Raw genomic sequence first — 14,383 nt, 5'->3', positions numbered from 1 at the left:
TCAGTAAGGCCAAATGGCCCCACAGGAGCTCACCAGGTTTGATTTAGGAGGCTTCTGACCTGACTGTCTCTATCTCTCCTTTCACAAACTCCACACACACGCAGCAATCTAAATGGAGACGAGTATTAGTCAAGAACGCTGACATTTCAGTGCAAAGCACCAGGTCTGCCTCTGTGATAAAGGATCTACTTTTTATTCATAAATCCTAGATATCACGATTCTGGGAATCATTCTTATTTTGAATGCTCAAAGAGTCTACTTCCCAAGATCTAGATTCCCATGGGGGCCCTGGTGCCACAATGAGGTTCTTTGTTGGGCTACTAACTGCAACGTTGGCAGTTGAAACCCAACAGCCACGAGGTGCAGAAGAGATGATGCTGCCGGCTCCTGTAAAGACTTTGAGTCTCGAAACCCTACATAGGGCTGCTTGAAGTCAGACAACAGTGAGTTTGGGTTTTATATACTCCAGCAAGTAAAACTGCAAACTCTACAGAACTAGGATAACATTATCAAAGTTTGTAACAATGTGTTTTTACAAGGTTTACAAAGGCAAAGTTCTTTATCAGATTGCTCTCACATTCACTGCTTAATTTAGAACACTTAAGACTGTGGTCAAGAACTTACGTACAGATTATTCTTGGAACCACTGAGTGAAAACTATAAAAGGGAAACACTAGTAATCAATTAAATATTGATTAAATGAACATAAGATGAGCAATGCTGTCTACGTTGGCAGGAAAAGATGTTTGAATACTTTATTTACCCAAAGTCTTTTATATCCTTATCTGTAAAGTAGTGAGAGTAACAGTTGATTTTGTAGATTAGCTAGGAGGATTAGAAGTACTGTATCTAAAACACAATTCTTAGCTCCCTATAGCTAATCAATAGCCAGTAGCTAATTACTATTCCTTTCAAGGATTACAAAATGTTTGTGTGCTTATAACCTCAGGTGTCTAAGCAAATGAACACAAGAAGGCATGCTTCAATGGACACAAGAGGCAAGGGAGGTTGCATAGAAGAGGGTCTGAATCAAGACTTAGAACATGCCTACCTTCCCAGCAACCCAGAGAGCTCACTCTGGGAAAAGCAAACAGCACATACAAAAATATGGTCATTACTACTAGCTCCAAAGTGCTGCGCAGCAAAACAATCACTGTTTTCATCTGGCACAGTGAATTAGGTTGATGTGGGGATGGGAGTGGTGGATGGCAAAGGAAGAAGCTTCCTGAAGAAAGACTACTGACGAGCTATTTCAATGAAGAAAGCAACATTTGTTTTACCTTTCCACTGTAGAAACCTGTAGGTATACCATGAGTATAACTCAAACTTTTTATATAAACTGATGTTTTTCACATTTTAATGTTATCAGAAGCATTAAGTCTATGATTTTACAGATCTAAACAAAATTCACAATTAACATTTTAGTCTAACAAAATCAACAAGATGACTGAATGCTTATTTGCAACCCCCACCCACCCCCACAAAAAAAAAACAAAACAAACCAAAACCCAAAACACTGTTACTTTAACTACCTATGTTGACAACGCAGAAGGTGTAAACTTTACATTTGCTTTCAAAAATACTGATTCAACACAGTGTTTGAAAGTACCTGGTAAATAATAAGTAAGCAGGTGCTCAACGGGGACACCCTAATTAATAATAACCCTTCCTTCTATAGTTTCCCGTCCTCAAGCACTCATTATCTATTTAGTCTCATACAATCTAGAAAGTTCACAAGTCATTCTAAACTCCTCTCTCACAATATAATATTTAATACCAAATGCCTATCAAATTACCACCAACATAAAACAGAGTATATATAGAAGGAGTCCTTGTATAGCGCTATAGGATCAGCACTGCTCTGCTCACCACAAGGTTGGCAGTTCATACCCACCAGCCACTCCGTGGAAACTCTATACAGGGTTCACTATGAGTCAGAACCTACTCAACAACAGCAACATCAGAGAAAAGTTGAAGGAGAATGGATCAGGAATCAAAAGTAAGATGTTGTTTCAGCTGGAAAGTCACTGACTTCCTGAAAGTCTATTTGGAATACTTTGTGTGCCTAGAATACAACTGCATTCTGCTAAAATATAAAGGGCAAAAGGGCTAAAGTTCAAAAAGAGTTCCTCATTTCAGATACTATGAAAAAACTGACCAAGAAAATCTTGTTTTCGTCAAAAAGTTTATACTAAAAATTTGTAAAAAATAGTCGAACTAAAACAACAGTTGTCGTTATTGTTGAGTGCCGTCGAGCTGGTTCTGATTCATAGGGACTGTGTATAAGTTTTCTGATGAACAGCTAGTGAGTTTCAACTGCTGACCTTGTGGTTCAAACCAAGCTTGCAGACCCCAGTGCTTATTCTACAGTGCCACACCAGAACTCCAAAATAACGGTGGTGGTGGTGTTTATGTGCTGTGGAGTCGGTTCCGACTCATAGCGACCCTGAGCAGGGTTTCCAAGGCTGTAAATCTTTACATGAGCAGAAAGCCTCATCTTTATCCCGTGGAACAGCTGGTAGTTTCCAACTGCTGACCTTGACGTTTGCAACCCAATTCATAACCACTACACTACCAGAGCGCCTTAAAAATAACGGTACTTATTAAAAATTACTATCAACTTTTGCATGGTGGAGTTTGCAATTCTAAATGACCAAAAGAAAAAAAATTTTATTTTTTTTTTTTTAATGTGAAATGATTACCATGCCCATTTTATAGCTAAGAAATCTGCATTTAGGGAAATTAAGCCATTTTCCCTTGATTTGACCACTTAACAGAGCAAAGTCAAAATCTCCAGTTTCTATAACTTCAGCTACTACAACATGTATGGTTAGAAAACAGGCTAAGTTGATAGAGCCTTATGCTCAAATCTTAGCAACCTATGATTTTGTGTGACACTAAGCACAAGAAAATTCCATTTCCACAATAGTAAAAGAAGTTGTCAGCTTACCAGAATTAAAGTGAATAGAAATAATATGTAGTAAACTTAACTTTACACAGAAAATGGTCAGTAAACAGTATTTTATTTGTCCATTATAGCAGAGCTATTTTAAGCAAGGTAATTACTTCCATCTTAAGTCCCAAAATTCATTTAAATATAAAAATTATCACACAAAGAAATACAGACCATCACAAAGAACATCAATTAGAAAATTTATTCAAAAGGGATCATTTATTCTGTCAACAAGTTACAAGCCGAATTCCCTTACATATCTGGTACTGAAACTCTATCTAATGGCAAAGAATTCTTCGCATTAAAAATATTGACCAAGGATATAATAGTTAATAATTCAAGAACTTGAATTTGTACCTAAAATATAGTTAGAAATTCAAAATTTCCCACTAACTCTGTAGACTCTAAAAAATTAAACATATTCTTTCTTAGTAGGGGTCTTGATGTGGCACTGTACGATAAGCACCAGACTGCTAGTCGTAAGATCAGCAGTTCAAACCCATCAGCCACTCCTTGGAACAAAAGCAACTTTCTTAGTAAGACTATTGAAATAAAAGAATTATTGTTTGTATCATGTCATATATGCACATGATTCATTTACCTAAATCACACCTTTAACTTGATAATGTACATCAAAAGTCTCCACTCTCATTTCATTTGTCCAAAACAAATTCCATTTCTAAGATTTTAGTCTAAGGAAATAGTCACAGAAACATACAGAAGATTTTAACCAGAGTCACATTTATAACACCAAAATACTGCTAAATTTACTATCAAATAACAGGCTGGTTGGAATAAATGCAGCCCTGGTGGCACAGTAGCTGAAAGGTCGGCAATTCGAGCCCACCAACTGCTCTGTAGGAGAAACATGAGACTGTCTGTGCCCAGACCGACTTACAGTGTCAGTACTCTGCCCCATAAGGTTGCTATGTGTCCAAATCTACTCAACAGTGGAGTTCAGTTGAAATAAAGCTAGGCATAAACTTTTACAATAGATTTCATGGGAGCTTATACAGATGGAGTAGTCCTGGTGTGGCACTGTAGGGTAAACACTGGACTGCTAACCACACGGTTGCTGGTTCAAAACCCTCAGTTGCTCCTCAGAAACCCTATACTATGAGTTGCAACTGACTGGATGGTACTTTAACAACAATAAAATAAAGATGTAATTAAAAAGAACATCAACTAATATGAGAAACTGTGAAAATAAGATTAAAACCTTGTATACAGAACAATCCAAATTTCATGAGAAAGTAATTAAAATAACAAGACTGGAATGACAGATACCAAATGTATCAATATTGGTCTTCTCTGATCTAAGGATTTAGGGTGATTTTTTTCTTTCAGTTTTTCCAGTTTACCATAATTTTTTTTGTAGATAAAACAATTTATAACATAATATCATCCATCTTGAAAATATATGAAATACAAACTGTAAATCAATATATATTACATGAAAATGTATCTTAAGTTTTAAGAAAATGCAAAACTCACTTCTTAGAGGGTGCTCAATCTTGTCTAACTGATTCTAAAAAGTAATGTCATGAATCAATATTTAAATTTTTCATGATCTTTATCACAGAGCAGAGCATAATAATAGTATTAATCATGACAATAAAAGAGCAAAACAATAAAGTTGAAGACAATTTGTCTTCAGTAAATCAACTAATGTTCTTTTGTCACTGCTTTCCATCAACCTGGAATTGTAGAGTACTACAATTTTCACTTAGGTGCTTAAAATAATTGCAAAATTTCCTTCTGGTGTCTCTTTATTCTCCCCCTCCCAGCAAATGCATGTGTGTGCACACATATATGACAGTTTACCACAATTTTTGGCTGTCAAGAGGTATTATTCTAGTAATAATAATAATAATAATAAAAGACTATTAAAAAACCACATATTTAATTATGCATTTAACTATCCTTTCCCAATTCAAATAAAAAGCCATTATTACTATAAGTTTAAAAGATAGGATAGGTTTAAGGTCTATATGCAATCAATATGTGCTGTAAATATATGCAGTCTTAAGAACCAATACCTCCCTTTTGATGGCAAGTCACCTGCAGAAGCCTAAAGTGATCTGAGAATGGTGCTTTATGGGTGGCTATGTTATGTATGCTACAAATAAAATTCTACTTTTGATTTGAACAGTCACTTTGCCAGTTGTTGGCTATGTAAACCTCAATTTAACAACCCTGTTAAGTACTTTGTAAAGTAATACTTTTACCTGGTCTAGTTATACTGAAGTATCTGGCACATAATAAGCATTCAGAATGCTTCAAATCTGAGCCTGAGCTCAGTATGCACACAGAGAACAGAGAACTCACCTAGTCACACCAATTCTGTTTGGAGCAACATGATTTTTAAATCATATATAAAACTAAGTCACAGATAGGGGTAAATGTTGTTTACATTTACCTGCTGTTGCCCTTGCTGAGCCTGGGGGGTAGTCTGCTGATTAGCAGAATTTGATGCTGCAGCGGCGGCAGCAGCTTGCTGCTGGAAAAGACTGGCAGGGTAGACTCCCCAGGGAGTAACTCCATAATACTGGTGAGGGACCACAGCTGGGCCTAAAAATAGCAAGATAAAGGTAAGAAAAGTTTACACTAGAAAAAAATCATCTCAGACTTTCCAAAGACTCTATCTGACTCAGTAAATTCTATTACAAAAATTTAATTTATGAATGCATTGATTCATTCTAATGAATCTAATCATTAATTCTTCTTTTAAAATAGAAAATGTTATACAAAAATCCCAAACCTAACTCTTCTAATATCAGAAATCTGTCCAAAGGACAAAGAGAACAAAAGGAAGAATAACTGATAGAAGAAGTTGGAAGGGATAAGTACAAGAACAGGTGAAGGACTTGGCCTTGGTCAAGAAGAAGGTATGTTTTATCCCAAAGAATAAAACATAAAGGGTAAGTAAAGATAACAACTTTTGGAAGGAAAAGAAATGGAGAGTTTGTGGGTTTAAAGTAAGAAACACATCAAACGATTAAGTGACATCTCTCTTTCAGTGATAAGAATGGCAAATAGAGGAGCCAGAGGTGATTGAAGGGACAGGAATCCTTGGGGATCCACTGATTTCAGAAGCATGAAAATCTATCAGCCTTCTGACTGACAAAACCCAGAAACTCAACTGAGTCTCCATTATTCAATCTCTAAGATGCTTGGCTTTCCAGGTTCTAGTTTTAAAGTAGGACCAGAATGTCACCCACCCATATTATATATTCAGGCCACCACACAAAATTTTTATATACGAATTCAAAGTTGAACACAAATACTCATAAAAATGTAATAACTTGATTGGTTTCCACAGACTTGGTGCTGAGTATTCTAAACAAAAGTAAACATTCTGTTTTATTCCAATAATCTGCTCAGCACTGTAGTCCCTCCCACATTAAGAGTAGGAAAGAGAGACAGAACAGAGCTATGCATTTAGCAACCGTGACGTGGCTGAAATCTAAATCAGAGAATTCTCTGATGAAGCTGACAGCAAGAAACACAAGCGCTCCAAGTCAGTCCTTCAGCTCTGGCAACACACATCTTTAATTTCAACCTTTTCCCGAAAGACCAAAGGCTACATATGTGTAATCTTCATTCATTAATAATAACAATCATGCCTTGCTTTAAATTTTACTGCCATTCTGACAGAATGCTGGGAAATATATTCATTACACCAAAATAAGTTGATACATTTTTTTTGTGCTTTGGTTTCCCACTATAAGCTTCTAAAGCACAAATAACTCAAAAGACTGAATCATTGTACAATAATACACTCTGACATCTCTAGCTTGATAACTTTCTGCATTTGTGGGTTTAGACCAAGATCAATAAACTCAGTTTATGAGCAAAAGTATACTTTGGTGTAGAATCAAGGCACTGTTTAGAAAAGCTATGTCAGCATATGCACTACGGGTTTAAAAAAATTTTTTTAGGCTTGTCAGAACCTAAAAACAACAAAACCTCCAAGTTACAGACAAAGAGTGGTTGCAACCAAGGTTCCCCAAAAGCCAACAAAATGAATCTCAACTGAGTATAGTAACTGTTGTTACTATATTCATCTGTAGTATCCTTTACGTTTTCTCAAGTGGCATTTATACAACTTTAAAGCCCTAACGATGTGGCCTACTATTTTTAGGAAAATATCCCAGGGCACATCCTTAATTTAGCTTGCCTCACTAGAATGCCTACCTCAATTCTGTGTCATGTCACTGAGCAAGACAGTTCTATTCAGTAGTTAACACTTTCAGTCTGGCTCACCTGATGAGTACAAAGAGCAAGGCTCTCATCACCAATCTATCATCTCAGTAGGGGCAAGTGTGCCAGCCCCTAAGACTACCCCAGTATGTCAGTAATATATTAAATTAGGGGAGATACGGGTATCCCAAAGTACAAACAGACAACCAAGACATTATATAAGGAGGCTTAAAAAAATTCATGGAAAAAAATCCATTACCTTTTTATCCTATTTTTCCACCAACATTTTGAAGGTCCTTCATATAATGGAGTAGGTAAAGTGCACAGGCATTGGAATTAGACTGTTCAAATCAAACAACACAAATCTCTGATGTATTGATAGTTTTAAAACAAAAGAGAGAGAGAGAGAGCTTAATTAAGAACAGCTTTCTACTTATGCAAAGGCTGGGGGAAGAGAGAGAACAAAGTAAGTATGTTCCCATCACAACCTATAGCAAAGTATGAGAACTTCTACAGGAAATCATAAGAAAGGAAGCTATGCTGCCTGAGTTCTACATGGCAAAATAAAAATTAAATCTTAACAATATTTGTGATTAATATGACTCAGAGGATGTGTCACCAGACAGTATTTACTTTGGAAAACATTTCAATTTGTCCTAATGTTGAATTGGGTTCTGGTGTGGCGGTGTAAGATAAGCATTGGATTGCTAACCCCAAGGACTGGCAATTCAAACCCACCAGTGGCTCTTGGAAACCCAAGGGTTGTATGAGTCGGAACCAACTCGATGGCACACAACAAAAATAACTAAGTTGAATTCAACCCATCATAATGAACCCACTACAGAGACAACTGTGCCAACAACCACTGAACCACAGAGGCAAATAACAAACATTCCTACTTTTTGAAAGAGTTCCATTTTAGTGAAGAGAGAAGAAACAATCACCTACACATACACATGCAAATAAACAATGCAATTATTAGTAATAAAGACAGAAGAGAAAAGGGTCAGCAAGGAAGTCCTTCTAGGGACAACTATGCCAGCTAAAGAACACCTCAGGCAAAGAATTTACTAATGCCAGGCTAAAGAAACACAGAGGCCTAAAGTAATATGGTCACATCAGAAGATATGATGTGACCCAATGGAAGCCATAAGGATGCGAGCATGGTGACTGTGCAGAGACTTCCACACACAAGTCAAGAAGAAGGCCATCCCCACAATGAGTCTCAAACCTAGCTAATCCCTCAAAATACTGGTTCCAAGAAGAAACACCCCATCTATCCACTCATACAAATAGGTTCTGGTAATTAGTCACATTTGGCAATAACTATGTACGGTAGGCAAGAAATTAAATCAATACAAGGTTTTAAGCAGAAAGGTGAAAGAAATAGTAAGATTTGTATTTGAGACCATTTTCTTGGCACCAGTTGCAAAATCCATGTAGAAAATATAAGAGCACGAATTGTGATAAGCTAGAAATAACAGGAAGGCCTAAGGATGAGGAATGGTGAGATTCCCAGAAATCAATGCAAAAACAACTGAAAGTTCCATGGAACTAGGTGGTGGATGATTAATTCACTGTTGGACAAGTTGGAAGTCTGAGGTGCCCATGTTACAGCTAAGGAAAGACCTCATCTAGCAAATAAATAGCACCAGCTGCTCCTTGGAAACCCTCTACAGGGCCACTATGAGTAGGAACCGACTCTAGGGCACCCAACAACAATGAGAGAAACCTCCACTAGAGACAGGGATTTGGGAAAGACGATAAAGAACACACATCCAACTCAAACCACATTTTAGCAGGTATCTCACCTAGTGTTGCTGCAGCAGCCAATCCAGCTGTGTATGGGTCCGTCCCAGGGGGAGCAGCACTGATGATGTATGGGTTGGGGACAAACGCAGCGGGCGCTAAACCTGCTGAAAACATACCTGTCAGTAAAAACAAAGTGGACTAAAGCTACAGCCCTACTAAATACCTACACAGTTTGACTATTCATTTCAAAGTCTGTAGGCAAGAGAGAAGGAAAAAGAGAAAATAGAATAGGTTAAGAGTAAAGAGGAGTTAAAAAAAAAAAGAATCATTTACATAAAATAACCAGCATACTAAATATTATACTGACATTTATCTGTAGTCATTTTTATACCTTTAGTATAAAAGCTCTGGTAGCGTAGTGGTAACGAATTGGGCTGTGAACCACAAGGTCAGCAGTTCGAAACTACCAGCTGTTCCAAACTACCAGCTGTTCCGCGGGAGAAAGATGAGGCTTTCTGCTCCCATAAAGATTTACAGCCTCGGAAACCCTGTACAGGGTTGCAGGGAGTCGGAACCGACTCCACAGCACATCAAAACAGTAAAGAAATGCAGTTAATGTCTAAATTAGGCAGTCTCTAAAACTTTAATAAAATTATAGGACAAAATCAGCAATTTAAGAGACTTTTGTAGGTTAAGTGGGAGAAGGATTTTTATCTATTTAAAAATAATTTTCCTCAAAAATAAAAAGTATGGGTAGTTACATAAAGACTACTACGTAGAGTTAAAAAATAACAGACTGAGACCAAGGCTTTTATGCTTGGCCTCAGTTTATGTAGGTCGGAAGAAAACATTTTCTTCCACAGTGTATCACAATTCATATCCATTATGGCATTTTGGCACAATTAAAGATTTTTTTCTTTTCATTCTACTATTTGTTTGGGCTCCTGGTGTGGTGCTGTGGGCTAATGTGTCAGACCACAAAGTAGTTTGAATTGCAAGATCAGTGGGGTTCAAGCTCACTAGCTGCTCCTTGGAAACCCTATACAAGGTTGCTGTATGGGTCAGAACCGAGATGACAACACTTAACACCAACAACAACAACTACTTGTTTTTTTGTTTTGAAGTGATCTTTAACAGACAAACCAAAAAGCAAGGTCTAAGTAATAAGACAAAAATGTATGTAAAAATTTTAATTTAATTACTACAGGAAAAGGAAGAGTTTATAAAAAAACATTTATTATAGGCAAATACCTTTTTTAAAATAGCCTAATACATTTAAAATTTATAGGTGCTACTTGCTACTAGTGGAGTCCTGATGTGATGCTGTGGGTTAATGTGCCAGACTGCAAAGCCTTTTGAACTGCAAGGTCGGCAGATCAAGCTCACCAGCTGCTCCTTGGAAACCCTACACAGGGTTGCTATGGGTTGGAACCGACTCGACAGCACTTAACAACAACAAATTGCTACTGGTATTATAGTGGTTACGAATTGGGCTGCGAACCGCAAGGTCAGCAATTTGAAACTACCAACTGTTTCATGGGAGAAAGATGAGGCTTTCTGCTCCTGTAAAGATTTACAGCCTCGGAAACCCTGTACAGGGTCACTATAAGTCAGAACCACCACCACCACTTGCTACTTACGAAGGTGATATATTTACAGTCTATACAACCCCGAAAAGGACAAAATAAAATTTTAATTGATTAAAACTATTATGTAATCAAGCTAATGCCAGTCACTACACTTCAAATCCTAAAACAGGTAAAATGGGGCAACAGCTGGATATTGAAAGAAGTCTTAGGAGCTCAGACCTAGAGGGTATGCCAAAAATATTGTACTGGACAAGAGGAAGAGGTTATTTCCTGAGTCTGAGGATTCTACCTGGATTTGAGAAGCAATCTACACTGCTGGTGGAAACTGGTGGCATCACCTATAACAAGGAGCAGACAGGCTTAAGGACTTACCAATGTGAGGTTGGTGAGCAGCTGCAAGTGCGTACTGCTGCTGCTGAGCTGCTGTCAGCTGCTGGACAGCAAGCGCATTAGGTCTTTGGAATAGCTGAAGTAACAGAAAGACAGGATGTGGTTAAAGACACTGTCTTCAATCTCTTAGTACAAATTTCAATAAACCTTTTAGTAGGATACTTTACACAAAAATGGATACATAGTATTAAGATACTTTCATAGTTTTCCCTTTTGTCTCTTTTACCTCCACTTCCATGTACCTAGTTTCGATAGGCCACCTGCCTCCTCAACCACAAACACACATATAAATAGGGATGGGATGTCAGTCAGTCAGCAGTTCTCCCTAAACCAAGATATACTTATAATTTGACAAGTGTATTACAAAATAACATACAGTATTGCCCCTAGTGCTGTGACCTCCCTTCAGTTCTTTCTAGACTCTCACTTACTCATACTGCGGAAAGGATTATGAAAAGTCTTCATTTCATCCTCTGGGTTTCACAGGGAAATGGTATTGAATACTTTCTCCAACTAGCAACTTATCCTAAAGTTATATCTTAATGAGAAATTGAACCTGAAGTTAATATCTCTCTCTCTCTCTCTCTCTCTCTCTCTCTCTCTTATTTTTTTAAATGTTTTATTGTGTACTGTGTGATAGTCTATATGGGGGAACATTAGTTTTACATTCCTTCCATCATACATCATCTCATTGCCATAGTTACCATCCCGTCCATGCATCATCACCCAACCAAAGGGTATACCCTGCAATCCCGCCCACCCTCCCCTCACGGTTCTCAGCACACGGCTCCTCTCCCACTCTGGATCCCTAGTCCCCAGCCATGAAGTTAATATCTCTTAGGACAGCTTTATATATAGGGAACAGGAAGTACAGTTGTGCTACTAAAATGTAGATATGAGCTCAGACCTAGCACATTTTTAGTTTCCAAGAAAAGTAGAGTTCACAGAAGGCCTCAACACTAAGAATATCCCCAATATTCTATCTTATTACAAAGTAATTCATTCATTCAAAAAATATTTATGAAACAAATTATCTGCTAGGCACTGTGCAAGGAACTTGGGATACAACAATGAATAAAACAACACAAAAGTCTGCATTCATGGAGAGAATATTTTAGTATAATCAGTGCTGCTACAAAGGAAGGGGCTGCTGATAACCTAATTTGGGATTAACCTGTGCCTTATTCCACAGAGCCCTATCTGAGACTGCATTATTTGCTGAAGCTACACTGACAGTTCATACTGAAGAGGTCTTCCTGGAGGTGACCTTCAATCTACCTGCTCTTTCTAAACAGGATTTTTCAGCAGCATAACTGACATCACTGGATAATGTATAACAGATACCATGAATCTTGAGTTACAGATGTCTTCATAAAGAGACTGACTATTAGAAGATAATGACATTCCTCCAACTCAGCTGAATTATTGACAGGGCTGAACTTACTGTTATCCTAGCCAGCGGAGAGACTTTATCCTGTGATTTGGCTACCTCTCTGTCTCGAATATGGAGTTCTGGTTTGGCGCTGTGCGTTAATGCATCAGACTGCAATGTCGTTTGAACTGCAAGGTGAGTGGTGCAAGACACTCCTTGGAAACCCTATACAGGGCAGCTATGGATCAGAACTGACTTGATGTTACTTTAACAACAACGTCTCAAATATGGAGTCCTGATGCAGTGCTGTAGGCTAATACACTGGGCTGCAAAGTCATTTGAACCACAAGGTTGTTGGTTCAAGCTCAACAGCTGCTCCTTGAAAACCACTATACAGAGTCGCTATGGGTTGGAAATGACTCCAGAGCACTTAACAACATCATGTCTCAAAGATACAAGTAGGATGCCTTTAAACTATATAAATCCAGGTGAATAATTTGAGTGTACTAGGCCAATTTGTTGGAACATGGTAACTGTAGGACAAGCACTAGGCTGCAAACCACAAGATTGGTGGCTGAAGTCCACACACCTCTCCTTGGTAGAAAGATGAGGCTTCTTGCTACCCTAAAGATTCAGTCTCAGAAACTGTATATAAATTTGCTAAATACCAACTCAACAACCAATTTTACCTGTTATTTCCCTTTCTATCCATTTATCTTTCTAAAAACAGTGAATTTCATCTTTCTTTTTATAGTATGGAAAAAATAACCATAGGCAGATTACAAAAAAATAAATAAATAAAAATTTCAGAGTTACTTATTTTCAAAGGTTAAATAAAGAAAATCTTCATTATGCTACTAAAAAGGGAGAGAAAAACTGGTACAGACATTCATTAAATACCAACTCTAAAAAAAATAATACTGGAATCTCATCAAGCATCTCAAAACATTTGCTCACTACAATAAGGGAGCCAGTCACTATGATTTGCTAACTAAAATCTTGTGATTTTTTTTTTTTTTCAAAGTTGGTTTTAAAATATTTTTGTTCGCCCTAAAGGACAGTGTCTTCTAATATTCCTGCTAACATAGGGCAGTCCACCAAAGAGGGGAAGCCAGGAGGCAGAACACAAATAGTGAAGATTTGTTTTAAAAATAGAATATCAAGGTTGTAAAAGCACCTTACTATAAAAACTAACTCATTTCACTAAATATCTCCTACCTCTTCACTAAATATCTACGATCTCATCTTGCTGTGGCACTGTGGGTTAATGCGCTGGACTACAAGGTCGGTTTGAACCAAAAGGTTGGCATTTCAAGCTTACCAACTGCTCCTTGGAAACATGAGTCACATGAGTCACAACTGACTCCACAGCACTTAACAACAACAACATCTCTTCAATAGGTCCCTGGTATTTTGCTACCAAAAAATCTTTAGAAACATTTAACACCCCAGACATTGTGCATGCTAGCCTCCTCCTGCTGCCTCCTTCTTTGTCCTACTGTAAACAAATTTACTCATTTCATTCAACAAACATTTTTTGAGCACCTATTATTAAGTAGGAGTCGTGGTGTAGTGTTGTGGGTTAATGCACTGGATTGCAAAACATCAGTTTGAACCACAAGGTTGGCAGTTCAAGTGCACCAGCTGCTCCTCAGAAACCCTACACAGAGTCACTATGAGTTGGAACCGACTCAATAGCTCTGAACAACAATTATTAAGTAGTCACTGTGACATGGAACTAGGGAAGCGGACTATGTCCAGAATATAAAGCTTGAGACTATCTCGACTTATTAACCAAACAGTAGTCTAATGCCATTTCATCTGACTTATACTCACTTCATATATATTTTATTATATATGATTCATTTTTACACGAGTACTATTTCTATAAGTATATGTAGAAATACAAAGTATAAATATCATGAAAGTAATCATTCTGAGTAACATTAGACTGTGACTCTCAGCATTGGGTTATTATACTTTGAAAAGTATCTTTGTGATTTTCCTGATAGAGAATAAATTCTTTTCATGAGAGGATTTTGCAGTCAACAATTTAACTTAAGTAAATTACACATCTACAACAGGCATATTTGATTATAGATTAATTGCATCAATTCTGACACA

General features: G+C 37.4%; 1 protein-coding gene across 6 annotated transcripts in view; it reads right to left on the bottom strand.

The window, feature by feature from the left end:
- Positions 1–14,383, bottom strand: part of PUM1 (pumilio RNA-binding family member 1) — a 163,347-nt gene that overhangs the window by 42,464 nt on the left and 106,500 nt on the right. For 4 of the 6 annotated variants that reach the window (XM_006862188.1, XM_006862189.1, XM_006862192.1 and 1 more), the window contains 3 exons: positions 10,870–10,963; positions 8,968–9,069; positions 5,373–5,524 (listed from right to left, as the gene is read on the bottom strand). In XM_006862188.1, coding sequence (XP_006862250.1) covers positions 5,373–5,524; positions 8,968–9,069; positions 10,870–10,963 — 348 coding nt within the window. Of the gene's footprint in view, positions 1–5,372; positions 5,525–8,967; positions 9,073–10,869; positions 10,964–14,383 lie in introns of all 6 variants that reach the window. The other 2 variants (XM_006862190.1, XM_006862187.1) reach the window with 1 other exon arrangement.

Source organism: Chrysochloris asiatica, unplaced genomic scaffold, assembly GCF_000296735.1.
Source record: "Chrysochloris asiatica unplaced genomic scaffold, ChrAsi1.0 scaffold00047, whole genome shotgun sequence".
Taxonomy (NCBI): Eukaryota; Metazoa; Chordata; class Mammalia; order Afrosoricida; family Chrysochloridae; genus Chrysochloris; species Chrysochloris asiatica.
This window is presented reverse-complemented; position numbering and strand designations above follow the sequence as displayed.